At 40.5% G+C, this 25,245-nt stretch overlaps 1 protein-coding gene across 4 annotated transcripts in view; it reads right to left on the minus strand.

The window, feature by feature from the left end:
- The window catches only part of Chrdl1 (chordin like 1), a 130,608-nt gene that overhangs the window by 34,935 nt on the left and 70,428 nt on the right, over positions 1–25,245 (minus strand). For 2 of the 4 annotated variants that reach the window (XM_052737365.1, XM_052737350.1), the window contains 2 exons: positions 11,880–12,022; positions 10,273–10,366 (listed from right to left, as the gene is read on the minus strand). In XM_052737365.1, the coding sequence (XP_052593325.1) occupies positions 10,273–10,366; positions 11,880–12,022 (237 nt within the window). Of the gene's footprint in view, positions 1–10,272; positions 10,367–11,879; positions 12,026–25,245 lie in introns of all 4 variants that reach the window. The other 2 variants (XM_052737373.1, XM_052737357.1) reach the window with 1 other exon arrangement.

Raw genomic sequence — 25,245 nt, forward strand, 5'->3', positions numbered from 1 at the left:
CACTCCAATCTTCATTTTAAAAAGACGTGAATCATCAGGGTGGGGGTTGGTATCCCCATATTTTCACAGGGATGAGTTGAAAGCAGCAGAACCACGGCAAACAGTGAAAGAGCTTTTGAGGGGAAATGGAAGAGGAAGCACAGAGAAAGCCATCACGAGATCTCCACCTGCCACGTGCAAGGCAATTGCCTAGAAAAATGAACAGCACTTTCATAAAACTGCACTGTGAGCATGAATGCATTTGAGGCTGAGTTTCAGGAGGCACAGAGTAAAGCAACTAGTAAGTGCCTGGTGTGTATACCAACACTGTAGTCTCTCAACGGTAATGTGGTTAAATAGATACAAACCCATGGTTAAAAATTGCTGGGCGGTGGTGGCGCACGCCTTTAATCCCAGCACTTGGGAGGCAGAGCCAGGCGGATCTCTGTGAGTTCGAGGCCAGCCTGGTCTACAGAGTGAGATCCAGGAAAGGCGCAAAGCTACACAGAGAAACCCTGTCTCGAAAAACCAAAAAAAAAAAAAAAAATGGGGCCATGGCTTCCCAGAGTCCCATATTAGTCCCTAGAAAGAGTCATCACAGAGACTGTATTTTCCAGTAGCCTCAGAGATAACAGAGTTCTCAAAGTTGCTTCATTTCCCCAAGTTGAAAGGCAGCATAGATTAAATGGCCAAGAGAGTAGAGTAGAACTGCAGAGTCTGGCTGCAAATCCTAGCTTTTCTTCTTTCTGCATGTGCGACTGTGGACAAATCCATCAACCTCATTGTGTTTCATTTTCCTTATCATTGAAACAGATACAACAATGCCTACTTTACAGGCCTTTGAAGAATAAATGGGTTAGTGTATATTGAAAATGCTTGAAACAGTGTCTAGCACATGCAAATTATCATGTAAGCATTGTCTATCACCCTTATTCCATTCCTTTCTCTCCATTGCTTTTTCCTCCTTCGCCTCAAAAACAGCTGACACATAGTGGGGAAAAACCAAGCCTCAAAAACTCTTACAAATGTGTAGGTATTTAACAGAAGAACGAGTTTAGATTAAATAAGCACATAGAACCTAGTAAGGAGATAATTTATGCCCTTACTAGGTTCTATATGCTTATTTAATCTAAACTCATTCTTCTGTTAATGCCCTCACATAGAAAGAGGAACATTTTGTTTCTGAATCATGAGATGTCAAGGTTCTGGACATGAATATATACACACAGACACAGACACACAAGAATAGGCATATATATGAGAGGGAGGAGCTCAATTTTCTATGAGCTCATATTGCTCAGGCTCTTTCGTATATATGCCAGATCTCTCTTTATTTTCATGTTTTTAGGAAATAAGTTTTTGTACATTACTTAAAACCCCTTTTCTCATTTAGCTAAAACAAATCTTAAGAGGGTAGCTATCTGCTTTGTTGGGAAGCAGTTCAATCATAGTTATAAAGTATAGTGTTAAAATTCCAAGTATCCACAGAGTCCCGTGCTACCGTATCAGAAAGTTAAAAAAAAAAAAAAGCAAGCAAGATGGAAAAGGGCAACTACATGGAAATGAATAGAAGGTTTTTTTTTCTTTCTTTCTATGAGCAGTCCTTTGGCCTTGGTTTATCCAAAGAAGAGTGGGATCCTTGGTGGAAATAGGGGACATGCATCTGCTTTTAATAGCCAAAAGGAAACAGAAAGTGAATGTAGTCCTGGTAGCTGTGTGTGTGAAACAACTAGGTGATTACACACTGTCCATGTAACCTGTGCTGTGGAGACAGCACTTAGTAAAGTTTTATGGTTAGAATGTGGGTAATATTCAGATAAGATTCCTCTGCTTGGCTTTGCTGTTCTTTCTTATGGTTTTTTACCATTTACTTATGTTTTCAGTCAAGAATTAAGATTGAGTCCTCTAAAGAATGGAGTCCAGGTTCACGGAGACTATTCTAATGTGAGCAATGAGCACATCCAAAGGTGAGTCTCTGGACAGCTAGAAGATGCCTAGGAGTACTTAATAAGGCTAAGGAAAAAGTGGCTTTAATCACACATAAAGAAATAATTGCTGTGAAATGCTGCACTGGGAATTTTTATTTTTATAATCAGACTCACACAATCACAGAAAAAAACTATAACTCCACAAAAGGATGGAATGTTGTTGATCCTGACAGGATATCCCGGATGGCCAATTAGGACACTTGTCTACTAATTTAAATTCTATATGGAAGTCAGTGGTGTCCTATCCATTGTCTAAAGGAAGCAATAGCCTAGAAATAAGATACATTCTAAAAAGAACACGATGTCCAAAGGGTGGGGGTCCTAAGACAGTTCACCATCACGTAGAGATAAATTCTTAGAACAAACAATGGAGAAAAAACAAAACAACCTAGGAAGTTTCCATGGAAGGAAAAAGGTTCTAGTTGGGGGGAAAAAAGCAGACGTCACTGGCAAATCTCTAAAATGGTTCCCTATTCCTAACCACAAGTGATGCACTTTTAAAAAGACATTACTAACAGTGGTCAGACTTTTGGGTAGCTTTGAAAGTATGGTATTTCAATGTTTTCAAGTGTAGATGATAGTATGATAAATTATTATTTTACTTTAGTATGAATATTTAAGATGGAATATTCCCTTTTAAATCTGTAGGAGCCACTGTTGCTAACTCTAGATGCAATATTTAATGGACATCTATAACTGATTAATTTGTGAAGGAGAAATGGAAAGCTGCTAAGTGAAGAACAGGCATAAAGTTTCAGGTACACAACATGGACGTTAGCTTAAAAAAATTACAGTACTGGAGACAGACCTCCAAGATGCCTACACACCAGGCAGGCACTCTACCACTGAGTTCCGTTTACAGCCCAGATTTTGCTTTTCAAGTCATGTTTCCTTCCTGTTCTTCTGACCAGGAGGAGATAGTAGTGTTTCTGCTGAAAATGTGGTAAATTGGAAACAACCCAAGACTGATTTGTAAGGCTCGATATTTGGATATATTGTTACCATCTCATCCTTTTCCTTCATTTCTTTTGTTTTGGTTTTTCCAGACAGGGTCTCACTGTGTAGCCCTGGCTGGCCTGGAACTTATTACATAGACCAGGCTGGCCTTGAACTCACAGAGAGCTGCCTGTTTCTGCCTCTCAAGTGCTGGGATTAAAGGCATGCGCCACCACACCTGGCTTCTCCTTCATTTCCAAAACTGAAAAACTTTCTATATTTTTATAGTGTTTAGAAAAAATGAAATATCACACACACACACACACACGCACACGCACACGCACACGCACACGCACACAATTTCCCTGATGATGCCTAGATCTAGCCAAGGTAGCTTTTGAGGTGCAATTTTGCTGCTTTTGAAAAACAAGTCAAGAGTCTTAAATAAGGGACAGCAGGAATGGCTTAATAGTTAAGAGCACTGGCTGCTGTTTCAGAGGATCCAAGTTTGATTTCCAGCACCCACAGGGTAGCTCAAAACCATCTGTAACTCCAGTTTCAGGGAATCTGACGCCCTCTTCTGGCCTCTGTGTTTCCTAGGCACACATATGGTTGGTGCCCAAACATACATGGAGACAAAATATTTATATACATAAAATAATTATTTTAAAAAGAAATTTAAATTAAATGGCAGTATTTTTGAACACGGGAAAGTTACTTTTAAACAGGTCTTTCCAGTTTTGGTATCCTTGAAACAGCATAAAAATCTCAATTTAATGAAAAGAAACTTTAGCTTTGTCCATGGACTCATTTGAGATGAATGAATGCTGGGTGGACATGCATACTGGATCAATTAGTGTGGACTGAACAGGCTGTGAGTTTAACTACCTCACCTGTCTCCTATCCAGTCCTGAATTTGAAACCATGCAAAGAGCATTTATTTTGTAATTGTGTCTGTCTTAGATTTTATGAAACCCACCAGCAAGATATCTGACTAATTCTATGCTAGAGGTAGCAGGGTAAGAAAAGATAGTTCTTTACTTACAGACGTGCCCAACTCAGAAGACAAGACACACAAAACAATGAACTACACAAGAAAATAGTAGAATATTTTAAATGCTAAACTCTGTTGCTATAGTTTAAATGTGGTTTGCCCCTGTCAAAGGTTATATACAAAATTGGTTGTGATATGTGGAAGGTGTGGTGTTAGAGTGGTTAGCATCTTTCTTTGGAGACTGGATCTTTTGTGAGAGTGGGAAAAAGGAGTTCAGCGTCTTTGTACTCTTCCTTGCTTTTCAAACTCCCTGTTTTCCATACTACTTTTTGTCGTGTATGGAGCAGCATGTCGGCCTTACCTAACAGACAGGGTAGCCCAGCCTCTAGCACTCTGAGATAAACCTCTTTACTTTAAATTACCTAGTCTCAGGTATTGTGCTGTAGCAACACAAGATAGACCAAGGCATGTATGAGCCAGACTAAGACTTACAGTTAGTTAAAGCAGGAAGTCAATAAGCTAGATATATATTAGTCAGAACTACTAGAAGTGGAGTTTCATTAACTGCCAATAATTCCTCAGTAAAGGGTAAGGGGGGAGAATTGTAGGGAAGAAAAGTTTCAGGAGTAGTGGGATAGGATAAGAGGGGAATACTGGGTGAATACAAACAAAATTTATTATATACATGTATGAAACTGTCAAGTAATAAATTAAAAACTATTTTTAAAACCTTCAGTCTCAGCTGTGCTCCTAAAAAAATGGATTGCATTCTAATCGGTGAAAGGAAGGTGTCATTTAAAGCTTGTGGTGGGAAAAGTTGAAGGGAGATATATAACACAAGGGAAATGGTATATTCTAGGCTACAGTGTCTGAACATACGTTCACGTTAAAAAAAATGATAATGAGTTACAGGTAAAGAAGGACCAGACTGTTTTAAAGCCTTTAAAAATAAATAAGCCAAGCTCTTCAAAGAGCTAGGTATGGTGGCACCAACCTATAATCCCAGCATTGGAGAAGCTGTGGCAGGAGGATCACAAATGTGAGGCAAGCTTGGGATATATAGGGACTTTCTGTTTCAAGTTAAAATAAAAACCTGTTCACTCACTTACACAAGCAAGCAACAAAAGATTGAAGTATCAGGGAGCACATACAATGTAGAGCACACAGTACAAACAGCACAGGCAGGAGCGCTAGTTTGATGGCAGCATCAGGAATTCAGAGACTGTAGGTCTGTCTGTCACCAGTTTTCTCCCTTACTTCGGATCCCCTTTCTTGTAACTTGAGTTTTCCTGCCTGGCCCACAGTCAGGACAAATCTCTGTCACCCGCCAGTCCCACAGTCGCTCAGACCCAACCAAGTAAACACAGAGACTTATACTGGTTACAAACTGTATGGCCATGGCAGGCTTCTTGCTAACTGTTCTTATATCTTAAATTAATCCATTTCCATTAATCTATATCTTGCCACATGGCTCGTGGCTTACCGGCATCTTCACATGCTGTTTGTCATCATGGCGGCTGGCAGTGTCTCCCTCACTCAGCCTTCCACTTCCCAGTTTTTTCTCCTCCTTGCCCCGCCTATACTTCCTGCCTGGCCACTGACCAGTCAGTGATTTATTTATTGACCAATCAGCAACACACTTGACATACAGACCATCCCACAGCACTTTCTCCTCACCCTGAACAGGACAAAGTGACCTGGAAATCATGGCAATTGATGGAGGGGAGATACTCCAGGGATTTCTGTCCTACTCTCCAGATTAGGATCCTCTTTCCTTTCAGTTACAGACTTTTATGACACCTGTCTTTGGTGGCATATGGCATGGCTGTTAAGTTAATGATTTGTGAGAGAATTCATGGGAGTAAGAGACATAAACAAACAAACAAACAAATAAATAAATAAATCTCCATAATTCTGACTCCAGAGCCTCAAATTGCTTTACTAACTGTTGAGGCACATTTACTGTACTGTGGCAAGAATGTCTTCTGATGCAAGACAGTAAAGGAAAAAAGGAACTTATATGGCACATAGTATAGGCCTTAAGAGTAACTTGTACAGTCCATCCTTCTCTGTAATGCCCCAACATACTCACTCACAACTGGAGGGGGACCTTGCCATTCCATCTGTCTCTCTCTTCATAATCAGAGAATATTGGGTGTAAATATCTACTTCCATTCAGTCATGAAACACTTGTTAAGTAACCACTAAGTACCTGGTCCTGATTCAGGGCTAGAGATGAAATGGTGGACAAAAATGATCTTGGAATTTGTTCTTAGGACACCTTATTTTTCTGGGAAAGAGAAGCATTTAGCATATAACGATGCAAGTAAAAAAAAGTATCCCAATAGTTAATGTGGTAATTACTGATTTGGAACTTTGGAATCTGAGTGACTAGGCTCAACATTTGATTCTGCCTCTTCTCTTACTTTAGGGCAGATCACTTCAGAACCTCTGTTCTCCACTTCCTAGCTGTGGAATAGGAATGAAAAGAGTTCCCACTACTGTGGTGAGAATCAAGTGAGTTACTCTAGATGTAAGCATTTAAACACTGCCTGGTGCATACAGAAGTGTGACACAGCCACACAATCTATAAAATAAGGCTTTGAATACATCCGGCAGCTTACCCTAAATTCTTCTGCCTTGTCCATAGTCCAAGTACATAGCCTTCCCCTTTGACTTGGCAACATAGGCAGGAGACGGGAAGCCGAAATGATAAATGGTGAGGGGAAAGCTGGGTGTGGGTTTAATTTGAGGTCTGTCTGCCCCATATATGGCAGTACTACATCTCTGCAGAGATGGGTTCTTCTGATAAACTTTCCCTCACGGTTCTAGCGGCTGTTTGCACTAAGCTTTCAGTCCAGATGAGGTTTGCTGAAGTGCCAGCAATGACATGCACCCTGCCAACACTCTTCTGACTGTCCCAGCCTCACAGACATGTCTAAACAACCGAGGCCGGAGCTGAGATTCAATCTGAGTCTAAGATTGCTGTCTGACCCAGGGAGACAGGCGAGAATTAGTGTTTGGTGACAGTGCAGACGAGCTGTTTCAATGGGGCCCTTTATATGAAGGATTGCAAGTTCAGCACTCAAAAGGTTGTTGTTTTTTTTTCTTCAGTATTTGGCCTGCAGTTAGGGTGGTCAGCATAGGGAAGAAGTGTCTGGGTTCCCTGCTGTGTGAGTAATATGCTTCAACAAGATACACCTTTGTACAAACATCATTTCAACAGAAAAAAATCACTAGGTGCTTCAGAAATGGGAACATCAAAGGCATTTCAAGCACATTATATACAACTGAAAGATGTAAAGAAATTGGAGGCACAGAAAAAACAATTTTTATAAAAGTGAGGGATTTAGTCTTTATAAAGAAAGATGAAAGAAAGTCCTGCATTTAGGCTAGAGATGCCAAAGGAAGAATTTAATGAATTGTTAAGCGTATGAAGGGACAATGCATGATCAGTAATAATGAGCTTTCATCTGCTGCTTCTGAGGACTCACTAAAAGGGAAAATTTAAATTGTGACAAGAGAAGTGAAGACAGTCAGTACCAGGATCTGTTCCCACAAGAAGGACTAGAAATAAAGCTCTGTCTGTGGAGATTAAATAAATAAAAGGCAAATCTATCAGACATGGGAAGGCTCCGTTCTACTTAACTTCACGATAATTGCCACTTCTTAAGCAATCACTCTGTATGAGGCCTTATCCTAGCACTCTATGCCATGGCAGTTAATCTTTACAACCACTGTGGGTGGTGGATACCATCACATCCTTCATTGTTACAGCTGAGAAATCCCAGGCTCTGGGTGGTTAAGTGGCTTGTCTAACGGACGGTGTAGGTGGTGGTCCTGCAATGGCAAATCCATGTCCTTCTGTCTTGAGAGCCTTTTTTCTGCAGCTTACAGCTTCTTCAATGTAATAATACTCCATCTAGCAATGTCCTTTCTTTTATTAATTGTTCTCCAGTTTATATTTCTCTATCCCCCTTTCTAAACAAAATAATCTTGCCATCGTGACAGGATTAGAATGACCAGCTGGTTTATCAGCAACCCCATGCATATCTCTGTGCAGAATGGACTTTTGGACTTTGGACCATATCAAAATTAAGCTGGAACAAATGTCAAAAAACCGAGAGAGACAATTCTATTATTTTGACAAATGTAATAACAGCATTGTGGTACCACACATGCACACACACACACACAGAGTGAGAAACAGGTAGGGAAAGATGCATGGCCTTATTAAAACAAAAATGTAATTAGGCTGTAATTGAACCCATATTGAATTATAAGGGATGGACAGGTAGGATATTAAAAGGAATGAGTATAGACTTGTAGCAGAACAATTAGATGGCCAACAAATCAGAGATTAAAGTTGATTGCATTTCCATCCATTCATCCTGGTTTCAGACTTTCAGCACGTTCAGCTTCATTGTACAATGCAGATTAGCAAACCATCAGTGATGGTTATCTTCAGTGACTTTTGGAGGGTTTTATCAAAGTGCTTGTCCATGCACCACCATTTTACTGCAGAAAGAATGATAGTTCAGTTGAAATACTGACTATTGGGCCCTACTCCAAGGTCACTGTAGGTGTGGTCCAGATATGAATCAACATGGTCCTTATGGGACAAAAACATTGACAGTGAGAGGACAGGGTAAATGATGCTTAGAATCACCTCTGGAATATTGTTAAGTATTATACATGTGAGGATAAAGACTTTTGAATAGAGGTATAGTATAGTTAAAGCCATCGTTTTGAAGGAGTAAGATGGAAACAATAATAGGGCTAGTCAACCTGACTTCCACAAGGAAATACCATAAAATTTTCTTCTAACCCAGTGCTTCTTAACTTTGACTACACATTAGAATCACTTTCTTCTCCTGAAGGAAGTGCACTGTGACAATTCCTATGTACATCCATGGTTGAAAAACAATGTGTAGATACATATCACATTTGCCTACTGTTCATTATTGATTCCTCAGGCTATCTAGACTGTCTTAGACCCTTTCTTGCGTTATCCCACTTAAATCTTGCAACCATGTTCCTTCTTGTAGAGACTGTTAGACATGTTTAGGGTGGTCATTCAGCTAGAAAATAGCCAAGCTTGGGCTTAAACTGAAGCATTATGACCCCAAAGGCTGCACGTAGGACGACTTCTCTGCAATGTGATCCCAAGGGCAAGGCCCATCCTCCCATAATGGAGAGGTCACTTTACCAACCTCTCAGGCCTCTCCTCCTGTATTATTGCCTCCCTTTAATATAGCCTGGATGAAAGAGCCAGTGAGCCCTTTTCAATGGAACCATACAGTACTCTTGCTCACAAATTTCCACTGGTTTCCCAGGGCATGAAAAACTGAAAACCAAATTCCTTTTTCACAGCCTCCACAGCCTTGCATGTTCTAACTTCTGCTCATCCCTTCAGCCTCGTCTCATCTCTTGCCATTCTCAACCACAGTCACCTTATTCCAGCCACACTGTTCCTCAGACTCTTGGAATGCTTCAAGTACTTCCTTTCCTGGGCTTTAGAACTATTTTTCATCTCTGTCTAGAATTCTCTTCCTCAGGCTCTTTGAATAGACGGCTCCTCTTCATCTTTCAGATTTGAATTTCAAGATGTTCAATCCAGGGCCTTCCTCACAATTCAGGCTTAAACTTCTGATAAAAAATCATATTTTTTATTTATTGCTTTAATAATATTTATATGGTCTATATTTATATATTTGCTAGCTTATTTATTTTTTGTCTTCTCTGGTGAAATATGAATTCTAGAGGGGCAAAGAATGTATCTTTGCTATGGCTGTGTAGGTTGTGTCCTGCTCAAGGGTGCCATAGTTGGAGCTCTAAATATATAGGAACTTTCTGGAAAATGACAATAGAGTATCCTAAGTATGGGGTTCCTTTTTGTAATTCACACAAACATGATAAACACTCTAGCAACGTCCTGTATGCATATATTTTATACACAGCATTGGGCACAGTTTAGTTTTAGTTTTACATACAGGAGATGCTTGATACATTCATTGATTATATGTAGCTAAGGAAGAAAATATTAATATTGCCAAATGGGAAGGACTAGAAAAGATTGCTGATAGATCTGGTAATCTGAGAAGAGGCAAACAAGGCCAAGTTAAAGGTGATTAAGTATGAGCCTAGAAAGAAAATCTGGTATCATTGTAAAACCAAAACAGAAGCTAAAGAAGAAAAGACAGGTTTGAGGAGATGACGAGTCCATTGCGTTTACAGAAATGAGACCGTGTCTATAAACAGAGACTACCACAACCAATTCCTTTTCCTTCAGCGATGGGAGAGGTATTTTGTTCTTTCCTAAATTCTGCTACTCTGGATGGCGATCCTCAGATTCTTGGGATGTAGGACACTTACCTCTGCATACCCGGCAGCAAGAATCTGGAACAGAGACTGGGAACGCGCAGGTCAGTTTAGGGCAAGTCTTGAGACCACAGTACACATTCCCTTCCTGCCAAGGAAAGCAAGAGTCAATTCCAGGCTGATCTGAGATAACTATTTGTCAGGGATTACCTCAGTACCTGGGATACAGCTGGGAATCAAAACATGGCACTGCTCACTTACAGCTAGTCTTAGGTTCTTCTTCCATTTCATTATGCACCATTTAATTTCCTATTTCCTACTTCTTCATGAGAGCGATGAACTCCCCAAAGAGTTAGCAATCTTTGTCAGGCATCTGGGCCCAAGGAAAGAGACAGTATTTTGGGAGGGCTGCCACCAGCCTCCAAACCTTATTCCTCTCTCTTATTTTTACTGTATCTGTTGGTCTTTATCATAACCTAGCTAGCTGCTGGGAGTGGATGGAAATGAGAATTTGTGCCATTGCCACTATTTATGACACTCAGTAAAGTCTTCTTTCAAAACCAAAAGACAGGGGAGGGGACAGCTCAATCCATGTGAGGCAAGGGAGAGGAGCCACTTTACTTGGGAGTTGCATCTGTTATTCAAATAATTTCAATTTTCTAGAATTCCCCCTTTAAATGTTATCTCTTAAACCTTGTGCTTTGTTCTTGGATATACATCCTACTTAGGCTTGAAAGGCCATTAGAAAAATAATGTCATACTGAGATACTGAATTTTCACTAAAAATCCCAACTGGAAGAGATTCTATAGTTACCCTTGATAATACAGTGTTTATTGCCCCAGTCAGTAAAGATATTTCTAAGCTCTGCCAGTTTCATTTTTGTTTATCTTTTTGCTGTTTGTTTTGTTTTTGTTGAAATTTTTGATGCAAGGTCTTGCTGTGTAGCTCAGCTTGTTCTCAAACTTGTGACAATCCTCTAGCCTCCCCCTCTCATGCTTCATCTTCTTAAGACATATTTTACTAATTCTTTGAGGATTTTATGCATGCATACGATGTATTGTGATCACATTCTTCCCTCACTCCTCCCTTAACTCCTCCCAGATTCATCCCCATCCCCAAGTCCTCCCAATGTCTTGTCCTTTTTGTTTTTGATAAACCACTAAGCCTATTTGTACCACTCATATACTCTTGGGCATGAAGAGTCATCTACTGGAGAATGAGCCACCTACCAGGAGCCACACACCCTTAAAGAAAACTGATGCCTGCCTTACCCAAGAAGCTGCTACTTGACTTTCCCTCTCTGAGAAGCCACTGATAGCTCCTCTCATGCTTCATTCTAAATATCTATTTTACCCTATTTTATTTCTCTGTCTAATATTCTCTGTACTACACAATTAGGTAAGTAACTTTTTTTTAAAATAAAGTGTACACAGTGACTAATAGTGTTATGAGAATCATTGTGACTTTTAGCTCTTTGACAATTGTTCAAACTTAATGAAGATCAGGTAGTTTGGACAGGTAGGGAGGCTCGAGATTTAAATACACTTTATCTTCATTCAAACACATTACAGTGTCTGCTTCACTGAAACGACAAGGACAGAGGCAGCTCCTTTCTGATCTGAGTAGTGAGCGGCAGGGGCATTAAGATGCAGGGTCTTACCGAGCAGCTGCACTGGGTACACTGATTGGGTTGCCGGTTCTGAAAGAGCCCTTCAGCCATGAACAGTTCTCCATGTTGGTAAGTGGTTCCATTGTACTCACATGATTTGCTGGTCACCTTATTGTTCACTGGTGGTAAGGAATCTTCTGGAACAGAGTGGAGGAGAAAAACCAAAACACATCAAGTATTGGCATAATTGCAAAGAATTTCATAATTCCCAACAGCAGATGGGGCTGTACTACATAGAGGGAGTTAAAACACAATCCTTGCTCCAGAGGTTAATAATTGTAGGTAGTAGTATTAAAACAGCCACAGAAGAATTACAGCTTACCATCTGGTCATCTTTTCTTAAGAATTTATTGAGCACTTCCTATGTGTAGCTAGAGTTTTCCTGCCTGGCCCACAGTCAGTACAAATCTCTCTCACCTGCCAGTCCCACAGCTACTCAGACCCGACCAAGTAAACACAGAGACTTATATTGGTTACAAACTGTATGGCTGTGGCAGGCTTCTTGCTAACTGTTCTTACAGCTTAAATTAATCCATTTCCATTGATCTATACCTTGCCACATGGCTCGTGGCTTACCGGCATCTTCACATGCAGCTTGTCATCATGGCGGCTGGCAGTGTCTCTCTCACTCAGCCTTCCACTTCCCAGCTCTATTCTCCTCCTTGTCCCGCCTATACTTCCTGCCTGGCCACGGGCCAATCAGTGATTTATTTATTGACCAATCAGCAACACATTTGACATACAGACCATCCCACAGCACCTATGTGCCTAGCAGTATCATAAGCATTAGAGAAAGAAGGACAAGGCCTTGCCTTGATTGAGCTTATACTTGGTCCAGCATGAATAACATGATGACTTACCTAAAAAGGAGTCCACACTACCACTATTTAGTCTTCCCTTGGACCTTCAGAAAAACCATCTACTGTCTGTTGTAACCACCCTGGAAACATTATTCCTCATCATGTTTTGTGTAGCTTGTCATACATTTGTACATATATTTTTTATATAGCTTATCATATGTTTCCTCTGGTCTCTGTGGTTGTTACTTATTGTTAATTTCTCCACCAAGACAGCCTTCTCCCTTCACTCTTTCTCACCTGTTGAAGTCCTTGACTGTAAAGGTTCAACTCTCATTTCCTTTTCTCCACAAAGTATTGTGCAATAATTCTAGTCAGTGCTCTGGACCTCTCAATGTACCTGATACCGGAAGCATACTATCTGGAACTTAAATGTAGATGGAGTTTTCCTGCCTGGCCCACAGTCAGGACAAATCTCTCTTACCTGCCAGTCCCACAGCCATCAGACCCAACCAAGTAAACACAGAAACTTATATTGGTTACAAACTGTATGGCTGTGGCACGCTTCTTGCTAACTGTTCTTACAGCTTAAATTAATCCATTTCCAGTAATCTATACCTTGCCACGTGGCTCGTGGCTTACTGGCATCTTCACATGCTGTTTCTCATCATGGCGGCTGGCAGTGTCACTCTGACTCAGCCTTCCACTTCCCAGCTTTATTCTCCTCCTTGTCCCGTCTACACTTCCTGCCTAGCCAATGGCCAATCAGTGTTTTATTTATTGACTAATCAGCAACACATTTGCCATACAGAACATCCCACAGCACTTACTTAAACATTAGTGGAACGTGTGTCTGTAGACTATGGTCACCTAGCAAACTGTTTACAAAGAGGCTGCGTATGTATTATTAAGAGTGACGCTCGTAACTATCTATGAGTCAAGTGGGTTAGATTCTTCCCTTCATTTTTTATTGGAAAGAAACAAATCATGAGACTAACTTCCCTGAAGTAACAAAACTAGTTAGTGGTGAAAAGGAGAACCAAAACCCGGCATCCTGAAATTAAATTTCATCTTCTATCAGCCTATTTACACCTGTGTATGAATTATTTTTTGAAATTGAGTCTCTTTCATGTATTTCTACTTCACAGAGTCTAGCATACAGTTGCCATATAGAAGAAAAGTTAATTCACCCAGTGAGTTTACTTTAAGAGAATGATCTCTGGAATTTTTTTTCACAGAGTTCCTTTAGTATAGTCTGTATTGCAATGAGTAAGCATGCTCTTGATTTCTGTTTGTCTTTGTCTCTCTGTCTCCTCTGTCTCTGTCTTTGTCTCTCTCTCTCATACACACACACACACACACACACACACACACACACACACACAGACTTGCATGCACATGCACACACATACACATACAAATAATAGTGTACACAAAAAACAGTAATGATTATGTTCCAATATTGACCTAATCGTTGATGTGTGGAAAGTGCTTGCCACAGGATGGTTGAAGAAGTGAAATCAGAGGAGTCATGGGTTTCGTTAGAGAGGCTTAGGGAGTAGGGTGATTTTATTAGTAAAAATATAACAAATAAGAGTTCATTTTATGTGGATAAATTATACTTCACTATGACTGTTAAAAAACAAACTGACATTGTTCACGAGATGCAGTAAACATGATAAAGGCTAATAATATCTGTCATCATCATCATCATCATCATCATCATAATCATCATCATCATATAAGAACAGTTAACATTTATTGAGTCCTAAGTGTACACTATGCACATGGTGTTTTTAAGTACATTATTTCATTGGCTTTCATCAGTAACATTCTGATGTATATATGATCATGCCAATTTAATAAATTAAGAAATCAAGAATTAAGAAATGTAGTGACCTGAGTTTGGAGCATTGGTCATTGTCAGAGTGCTTGCCTCCAAGTTTGATGTGCAGAACCACAAAACAAATTTATTTGTCCAAGGTCATATAATTTACAATTGGAAACACTAGGATACTGACTAATACCTGATTCTGAGATTCCTTCCTATCCACTATCAAGAAAAGTGCCAATCATTTCAAACCTGTAGCAAGCAAAGGATCATTTAATTATAACCAAAGCCCAAGCCAACAGACCACGAGAGCTATGTTGTCTTACTACAATTCTATGTCCAAAAATACCCAGAAAACTACTTTTCACCAACTTCAATGCTTTGGCTAAAAATTTGGTTTTCTACTTTACTGTATAAGTTGATCTAACATCAACTGTTCTTTCCTTAGATGTTAACTACTTATCCATGACCCTTACAGACTGTAAGAATAGTTCCTGAATTTTGCCTTAAAAAGAACCCTTTGAGACAGATTTTATTTCATAATAATTTACTTTCTGTCTGGGCCATGAGTCCCTGGCTCTGCCCATTTGTGCATACAAGCAGACAATGGCAGCTGGCACAAATGAGTGGAACTCTTCAGGGAAAGGACAGGAGCAGGGCCATTTGCCCCCTGGGCTCCAATTGTTCCAAATCTCAGCATTTTGTGGTAAATGAAATGTACAATGACCTACAAAACCATATTTGCCATGGCTCTCACAGAAGCTGGCAGATCTTTAGAACACACACAAAAAAACTTTGGAAATATTTAGCCTCAAAAGAATGCGGATTGATTCTTAAACTGGGCCTTCCACTAAGATATTAGTGGCAGGGCAATGGCAGGGAGAGGTTTTTCACTGGATGTGTGACCTTCAGAGTCTTCCTTACTGTAGTCTTCAGAGGAATGTGGCACTGGCATCTACTCACCTACTCAATGAGAGAATAGAAGACAGAGGTAAATGGGAATCAAAGAAAATGAGAGAAGTTATTGTCAAGCTTCCACCAATTCTTCTGCAACTGTCTCGGTATCTTCATTCATTTTTTGAACATTCTTAATGGTTTAGGGGAAAGAATTATGAAAATGAAGCCACAGATAACCTGAAAAAGTTTGACCCACGTTACAAAGCTGCTCAATAGGAGAGTAGACTCAGAAACAGTTTTTCTGCCTTCCAGTGGGTATGGTTTTCACAAATGGGTGCTAAAATTTTTGAGTAGTATCTGTGAATCGGTATGGTAGCCCCGGTATCAACTCCCTGTAACTTTGCACAAGCTACTTTTCCTTGCTTGTGTTTAATTTTTCTAAGAATGGGGCACATGTCTCAAATCTCCCTGAATCTTTACAGGGCCAACACAGCATGCTTCCCAACCACATAAGCAAGCAAAGCCACACCAGTCTCTATCCTCTCCCTTCCCAGATTTTCTGAGGTGGCTGGGCTTTGAACCAACTATCCTTGGAACATATTCAGTGCTCCTAGCTGAAAACTGGCAGGAAATCAGTGTAAACCCAAGCTGGCTCCAGGACCCCTCAGGAGAATACTATAACAAAAGTATCCCGGCTGCATAGCTTCTAGCCTCCCCATGTCCCCTGTTTCTACTTAAATTCCCACAAAATACTATGAAAAGTAGTGGAAGAGAAACACCAGGAAGAAATCAGACCAGCATTGAGACATTGTTACAGATGAACTGGAAAAGAAGCCATTTCCCTCTCCTTACATGAGGGACGACCTTATAAACAAACAAAACTATGATTTCTGACATGCTTAGAGAACATTTCCTTACCCTAAATATTTATTACTTCTTTTGCTCTTACCGAAGTCTAAAATACTGCTATTAGAGATTCATCCTGTTGCCTAAGTGATTGTCACTTTGCAATTAGATTTTGCAATACAGCAGACTTTCTCGGGAATCAAAATACCCCCTCCAAAAGGAGGTAAGACTCGGGAGGTTGTCACGTGTTTGGAAAGGCTGACACTTATAAAATTCTAGAAGCCCCTGCTCTGCTTTATAAAAGCAGTAAATAACTGCTGCCTGAAGAGGCTCTGGCTAGATAGTGGCAGAGAAGGGATTCTTGGACCTGCCGAGTTGCCTGCAAGTTGTGCAGAGCTCCAAAAATGTGACTTTAGTGAGTTCTCACCCATGCTGGGAGGGATTCAATTATCTATCTATCTATCTATCTATCTATCTATCTATCTATCTATTGCCTTACCAACGTCTTTGAATCACCTTTTCTTCTGTAAGTAATTCTTCACCCACACTTCTCTTAGGAACCCCAGTGAAAATTCATTGGTTGACCAAGTTAAACTTTGATGCAGTTGTTACTGCGGTCTGTTGTGGGTTCCCTTTCTGAGGTGAATAGATGTGTGTGCATTGCATCTCCCTAGGAAAAGTCAGTATCGCACACAACAGTGCTCGCACTAATATCTTAGTGATAATTACTGTGTCATAGCCTGTTTATTCTTTTCTGCCTTTTTCTCTCTCTTCAGAATAGCAGGGAAAATTTACCAAATCCTCTTGTGTTCCTACCCTCACTTCCTTTGGTACATCATTCTTTCTCTGCATGGTGCTATCCTTCTCCAAACTCTCTGGAAGCCAAAGCTCTCTTCACTATTCTCATCACCATCAGACTGCTAGTCTCTTAGTGGAGAAATTCTTGGCTAGTTAGAGAAAGCAGCATGCAGGTGAGGAGACATGCATGAAAGGAGCACAGAGCTTCACAGGGCTTCTGAGGGTCAGATGCTAATCTCAAGAACAAGGACACCCTTTCTGTTACCATTACTCTCATTTCTACTTTCGTTTTTGCAGGTGAGATTGAATTGAACTTCTTTCTCCTTTTGTGACATTTCACTGATACAGTATCAGAAAACCTTCAGGCCACTTTAGAGGGCAAGGGGGCAAGATGGAGGGGAAATACGGAAATACAATGAAGACTTGACAGAACAGGTTATACAAAACAAGCTATAAATGATTACAAACTTCATACTACATTTTATGTACAAGTGATTATACTTTGAAGAGTATATTGTATTTTCCTTAAGAAAACATGGAAAGCTATATAAGAAAGTCATAATAGTTATGAAAGAATTACATGTTGGGGGAGAGATAAATATTTTTGTGTGTCATAGTCTGAATTAGATATTTTAATGTATATGTTTACATTGATATATAATCCTATATGAATGAACTTTCATATGAATTCAAATTCTTGAATAATATAAATCTATTTTTCATTCAAAAATTATCTTGAAGACCATGTTTCTAAAGATTCTATTTGAAGGCTGTGGGTTAGATAAGATGACCATTTGGATCTCAGTGTTCAAAATTCCACCCTACAATGCTGGTCATTTGTAGCCTAACTATATTCCTACTAGAGGGACAGATCCTAAGTATGACTTCCTCAGTCTTATTTCAATGACTGGGCTTTTCTCCTACTGCTGTGGGATGGGCTGTATGTCAAATGTGTTGCTCTGATTGGTCAATAAATGAAACACTGATTGGCCAGTAGCCAGGCAGGAAGTATAGGCGGGACTAACAGAGAGGAGAATTGAGAGAACAGGAAGGTGGAGAGAGACACTGCCAGCTGCCGGGAGGACAAGCAGCATGTGAAGATACCGGTAAGCCATAAGCCACGTGGCAAGGTATAGATTAATAGAAATGGGTTAATTTAAGATATAAGAACAGTTAGCAAGAAGCCTGTCATGGCCATACAGTTTGTAAGCAATATAAGTGTCTGTGTGTTTATTTTATAAGTGGGCTGTTGGACTGCCGGGGCTTGGCGGGACCCAGAGAGAAAACCCCAGCTATACCTACCCACATTAATTCAGCATCCTTCAGAAAAGTGTGGGTGAAGGCTATTCCACTGTTTTCTCAAACAGTTTTTGTAGCATTGTGTAAATATGAGAAAGCCTTTTAAATCTTGGTCTAAGTAGAAAGAAAGCATACACACGTAAGGCTACTCACAGTAAATCACCTGTGACCCTGACAAAATGATACTGTAGTGAGATGAGGAGCAGAAAGGATATATGTTGTGGTCGGGCTACGTGATATTAGGTATCATATAAAATGATTTTATCTCCACAATGGGATTCTGTAGTATCCCTCCAAAAAGTCACAGTGTTCAAGGTCTATGAGTTCAGATCACTTGGGATTCTCAGTGAGACCAAATTATTTAGGTTCTTCCTTTCAGAGCTCCAAGTCTAGAACCCCTTGGATTGATGGCTTAACTAGATCTGCTGCCTCGGGGGGAGTAGATTATTATGATTTTCAGATATTCACTAAACTCTGTCCCCATAAAACTTCATTGTTCTGTAGCTCATTATAGTAAGGTCCTACCAGTGGTCCCTAGTACTAATCTCACTAACTGAATTCATACTAGGTGCCAATGGAACACAATGGATTTTTTGTTTGTTTTGTTTTGTTCTCTGTTTGTTTTTTAGAGACAGGGCTTCTCTATGTAGCAGCCCTGGCTGTACTGGAACTCGATTTTTAGACCAGGCTGGCCTCGAACTCACAAAGACCCACCTGCCTCTGCCTCCCAAGCACTATTAAAGGAGCGCATCACAACACCTGCTGAACACAATGTTTTTAAAACAGTTTTTTTTAGTTAATTATACTGTGACATGAACCTTTGATGCTTTATTCGTGATGAAGCTGTGGAATACAGGGCAAAGGAAGCAGAACTTTCCCAACAAAGAACTCATGTGAGGGAGACTACTGAAAATGCAGCCACCAGAATCTGTCATAAGTGGAAGAAATGCCCAACTTCAGAGTATCCTATCTGAGGTCCATTATAATTACTCCTTGCTTATCAGCTGAGTGGAATGCTTAATGTCTCTTTACCCCAGTTCTCTCATCTGTAAATGAGGAGGCTAACAATGCCAGCCTCACGAGTTGTAAGAAGTAAACAAGTCATCTAAGGTTTTCAATATAATACTGGTTATATACTGTTGTTAAATATGTAAAATTATTGTTAAATCATTACTTTCTTGACATTATGAGGTTTCTTGAAGGCAGAAAGTGTTGTTAAAAGGGAAGGGATGGGGGTGATGCACAGCTCTTACAGTGAGCATGATCTTACACTGGCAAATCCTGCCTTTGTGTAAGATATTCACTAACTTCCAAAGGAGAAGCAATAATTTCAGCCAATAGTATGTACTGTGTTAGAAATCATCCAGGCCTTCAACACAGTGGCAATGTTCATTTTTACCTTCATGAAGTAAAATGTACTTTATCCCTTATAGAATTTCTCAAAAGTTACCAGATCCTGGATGGTGACTAGACAGTCACTCACTCCTAAGCCCTTATATTCATAACATGTGCTGGACCATCATATTATGTCCAGGTTCTCAGTAGACACAAATTACCCCATTTTCTCCATGTCAGTGATAGGCAAGTTTTTGTCAGTACTCGTCTCTCTGTGTAGCATGTGTTTTATGTATGTGTATGTATGTGTATGTGGGTATACACAACTGTATGGTGGGGTGGAGGCTGGAGGGACATATGCTGTATCATTCTCCACCTTACTTCCTTGGGATGGGATCTTTCATTGATCCTGGAACTAGGCTGGAAGGCATTAGTCCTCTGCTATCATCCTATCTCTGGCCCTCATAGCCCTAAGATTAAAAGTGTTTGTGACCACAAATGGCTTTTTAAGTAGAATTTTTGGACTTCAACTCAGATCCTCACGTCTGTGTAGTAAGTGGTCTTACTGGAGGGGTCATCTTCCCAGCTCTACAGTTGAGATTTCTCCAGCCCAACATTTGTTTTCTGGTAAGAACCACTTAACACACTTAATGCAGTAGATTCTTCTTTGGATCACTAGATTGCTCAGACAGGAGGATTTAAGGATCAGAATAGTCACAAATGTATTTGTGGTTGTGGGTGGCTGCCAAAGCCAAGGGAGAGAAAGAAACATTAAGCCTCTTCTCCCACCCTTTCAATGCATTTCAGCTATATGTCCTGTGGAACTGCTAATCAAAGATGAGTGTTGATTGCATTGAGCTTCATCTTGTTTTAAACTAGTATCTGAGCTGCTTTCCAGAAAGGCTTGCGTACAAAATTCTGTTTAGGATTCTGCTCTGTTTACCCATTCACCTATCATCTTTCTTTCCACTATTCATGGTCAGGTTCTAGTCTTAACCCTTCAAAGAAATCTCACCTAATTACTTCTTCATTTGATGTTCACTGAGGTGAGTAGAATTAGAAGCCAGCAGAACAGATTGCCACTGGTGTTTCTAAATGTTAACCAATGGCTTTCTGGTTGGCTTTAAGACCTGCTACAGAGGAAGAAGTGCATGTCTACTACTGTCAACCTGGTCAAAGCCCTTGGCTAAGGAGGTCATAAGCCCCACTGGGTTGGAACCTACTACCGTTGTTTTGCTAAATGGACACATCACCAATCTGCCTTCTAAATGTATATGTTCATACCCATAGATTAGTGCTGTTTTCAGCTTTGGTCAAAGAAGGCTTTTGTCTTGTTTTACTTTTGGTTTTTTAGTGGCATAACTGGTAAATGACTGTTGAGCGCTCAGCTCTAAATGGGACATCTATATCAACTACCTCTCAAAGGCCCAGAAAAAACATGGAAGATGGAATGGAAGGAATGGAGGAGCCAGACAATGAGCAACAGTGTTGTGAACAGCTATTTTCTACACATGATACAGTTGAATTCATAAACTCAAAGTAGCTTTAGTAACCTGCAGGAGCTTTGCACCAAATTAAGCTCATCAAATCTCCAGCATGGATTATGAAATGGCTTAGGACCTAAGAGAACAGAGATTTTTAACCTGTGGTTCACAACTCCTTTAGCAAACCTCTATCTCCAAAAATATTTACATTATAATTCATAACAGTAGCAAAATTACAGTTCTGAAATAGCAATGAAAATAATTTTATGGTTGGGGGTCATCACAACATAGGGAATTGCATTAAAGGGTCACAGCATTAGGAGGGTTAAGAAGCACTGGCTTAGGAGATCTTGTTCATAGATGGTTATTAGGGGAGGGATGTCATTTTTTCCTAAGGAATGTGACTACTGATGAGTGGCCTCATATCCACAAGCATGTGGGCAACACTAACTGGATTAAGTAGGTTAAAAAAAGAAGAGGGCATGAAGATGGGATGGAGCTGTATTGAAGGTATCTCCAGGGAGCTGGAGTAGGAAGTTGGGGCATGGATATGATCAATAGATATCATATAGAAAGATGAATTTGTCAAAGAATAAATAAAAATATTCTTCAAAATGTATGATAAGTGAGCTGGTTGTTAATTCTAGTATTCAAGGGTCTGAGGCCAGAGGATTGCTAAAAGCTTGAGACCATCCTGGGCTACATAGTGAGTTCAACAACAGCTGGATTTGCAGTGTTAACCCGTTCCAAACCTAGACAATAATAACAGCAACAAATATACCAAAGGGGTGAACTCAGTCACAAAATAGTACATGAATGATTCCACTTCTATGAAATGAATGGAAAAAAATCCATCTGAAGAGCCAGAAATTAGATTAGTGGATGCCAGGACCTGGGGACAAGAGTCAGAATAGAGTGACTACTAGTAAGTATGGCATGCCCTTTGAGTATAACAAAAATATTTTGGAGTGAGATGATTGTGTTCATTTAAATTACACATATGCTAAAACTCATTAGATTGTATACTTGCAAAGAGTGCATTTTATAGTATGTGAAAATGTCTAATAAAAATGGTACAGAAAAAAACCTGAAGTGCTGTGCGACCTACAATGAAGACCTATGGGTGACAAAATGGGGCACTCATAGACATATAAAAGGTACCGTGTACCCTAAGACAGGGAGGCAGGTGAGCTAGGGGGACATACTCAAATACATGAAGAACTAGCCAAGGGTACAGCATGGTCAATCCTGTGCCATAGTTTTACCCAGTGTCCCCAGTATTCACCTTGGGAAATGAAGTCCAACTGATACACTGCTGATTTCAACAAAGGGACTGATGCAGGGAAGATATTCCTGCATGGAAAGCTTAAAAAGACTGTGTGCACACCTCCAGCAAGACAGGTGGCCTCTCAGCTCCCACCCAGGCCCATCCCCCAGTGGGGGTCCCAGGCCAGGAAATTCTTGTAGCAGATTCAGCAGATCACTCTTCAGCTGAACAGACAGACACAACACTCTGTCCCAAGCAAGGAGGTGCCGAGTGAGAGGAAACAGTCCTCTGCGGCTTGCAGCTGGAGAGAAGAGAGTGGAAGAGGGCGCTGAAAGCTCACACCCTGGTGAAATCCCAGTTCTCCCCTCCTCATCCGGACCCCATCTGCCTGTTGTTTTTCATCCCATTTCTGTTCGGGTTTCAGCTGCTGTCAGGCAGTAGCCGACCCTGCCTGATATGCCCTTCTCGTCAAGCAGAAGGCTGGGAAGGCTGGTGGTAGCAAGAGGTGTTTTCAGACTGGGCACAGATTTGGGCTCTGGCAGCATCTTGTGTGTTCTTAGTTTGGATTGGGGACTGGCTTGCTGAGTGATGAGGCTGCTGCAGCTTTGCCTCTCCGGGTTCTGTTTCTAAACACTTTTTGTAACTGTGTATGTGCATTTGTTGTAAGAAGTTGTTTTTACTCGCTTCTATATTGCAGGATTTATACTATGCACAAAGACATTTATTTATTTGTTTATTTATTATAAAGTCCTGGGGTGCAATAAACCATATGAAACAGCCAATTGACTATGACTTCCTCCACTTTATTGATGGCACTCCATCTGAAGGTAAAAAGATTTGGGAACAAATCTGTTCTAGCAGGCTAGCTACATAGAGTCAAGAGTTTACTATATTCCATGCGAGTCCTGTCAGCTCAGCAAGGACCCCTCTGCTGGTGATCTGCTGCCTTTCAGGTAGCAGTGCTAGCTTTGCCGTGCTACTCAGCAACTGGCCCGTGGACAAGCACCCAAACCAAAGCTGTGCGGATGGAGGAGCATCACAGCATGACCCAGCCAAGGTTATGACACATATTTCAACTATCCTTCCCCTGAGGCTATGCCATAGAACTGAAGAATGCTCCATTGGTAGGCCCCTGGTTCCCTTGAGTTCCTTGCCAATTCTGTCCTGACTCATGCTAGAACCAATCACCCTCACAGACTACTCTTTGCTTATTCATATCCTCCTTAGCCCTTAGGGTCTACTAAATGCATTCTGATGTCTTTCAGCAACTCTAACGATTTGTCTTTTCCTAATGCACAGCACTCAGTATCAGGTATATTGAGGGTGGGGTCATGCACACATACTATATTGTGTATGTGGAAGTCAAAGGACAATTTACAGGCTCTGGGCATGGAATTTGGGTCGTTAAGCTTTTCAGCATGTGTCTTTGCATGTGATCTCATGGGCCTCAGCTGTATTATTTTCTAAGTAATCAATAAGTACAAAGAAAAAACAAGGCCCATGTCTTCTCTTTCTCCATCTCCTGATGGCTCCGGAACTGAAGCAGGGAACAACATGAAGGAACAAACATGTTATGTGCTGTTGCGTAAATGTTCAGAGCCCATTATTAACTTTATTAAGATATGAACATACATATCAAGGTACCAAATGGCTCTTTATTTAAAGCTCAGATTGATGGGCTGATTCATGACTTTGAAAAGTGATTATGAAGTGACTGACAAGATTTTGAGTGTATGAGAGCACATATCCTTTTAGTAAAATGGTCAACGGGTTTTGCAAGATTCAGATTATTCCATGATGCCCTCACTGCTGAAAAAGAAATCTTGGGAGCTTCAGTAGTACCACATTTCTGCATAAAACTTGGTCTACATTCTCTGCATCCACAGTGATGCACATTGAAGAGCAGCTTTCTGCGGGCTGCGGGCATTTATTCAGGGAGCCTCCTCCTACTCCAATCTTCCAAGGGAACCTCTACAGTCTTCCCTGCCCAGATTTCTTCCACTTTCATCTGACAGCCTTCTCATCAGCTGCACTATTCAGCTCATGAACTATTCTAATCTCATTACACAAATCTCCTAGAGTTTCCTCCAAGAGGGAACCGGAAATCCCCTTTGCTTTGACACATGGAAGTAAGGCCCCAAGATGCAAAGGGGACACTGATCTTTAGTGCCAAAACAAGGATTGAAAGCTAGGACAAAACATGAGGGTTGGAGAAGTCCTCAGAAGTCCAGTCCAACAACTGAAGCAGAAATGACACAAATTTGTTTTCAGAGGCCAGTTCTTCAATCTCAAATGTTCATCTGCACTTAGAATATGTAGGCTAAAACACAAAACCCTTCCACTGTGGATCTGAGGGTTCCTCCTTTGCTGCTAAGCTATGGGTTTTTATATTTTCTAATTCTCAAGAGGTATCTTAACTGGATTAGCAGTAGCAACGAACATGTTAAAACTGTTATGCATGATTTGTAATTGTTAATGACAGGTTTGTGGTCGCATGTGTCACTCTCTGCCTTTCTCTTTCCCCCAAATAAATTCCCTAAATGAGTTCTACTATTACTCTGTTAGTTCTAATCCGTTGGGAACTGGGATTTTTTGAAGGCCAATGCCCCTTTGAAATGGACAAATTAGTCACTACACTTAAGCAGCACTTCAGAAACAATGTGAGGCATCTGGACGAGGCAGTGGGGAGTTTGGTCAGGCATTCCTTTGTATTGCCTACAGCAGCATTTCCCAAGTCTGCTCTGCAGAGCACTACTAGTCCACAAGATGTTCTGTGAAAACAAGTTTCTGACTACCAAATAAA

The sequence above is a fragment of the Peromyscus californicus genome, unplaced genomic scaffold (assembly GCF_007827085.1).
Source record: "Peromyscus californicus insignis strain IS unplaced genomic scaffold, ASM782708v3 Scaffold_10__1_contigs__length_136768540, whole genome shotgun sequence".
Classification (NCBI taxonomy): domain Eukaryota; kingdom Metazoa; phylum Chordata; class Mammalia; order Rodentia; family Cricetidae; genus Peromyscus; species Peromyscus californicus.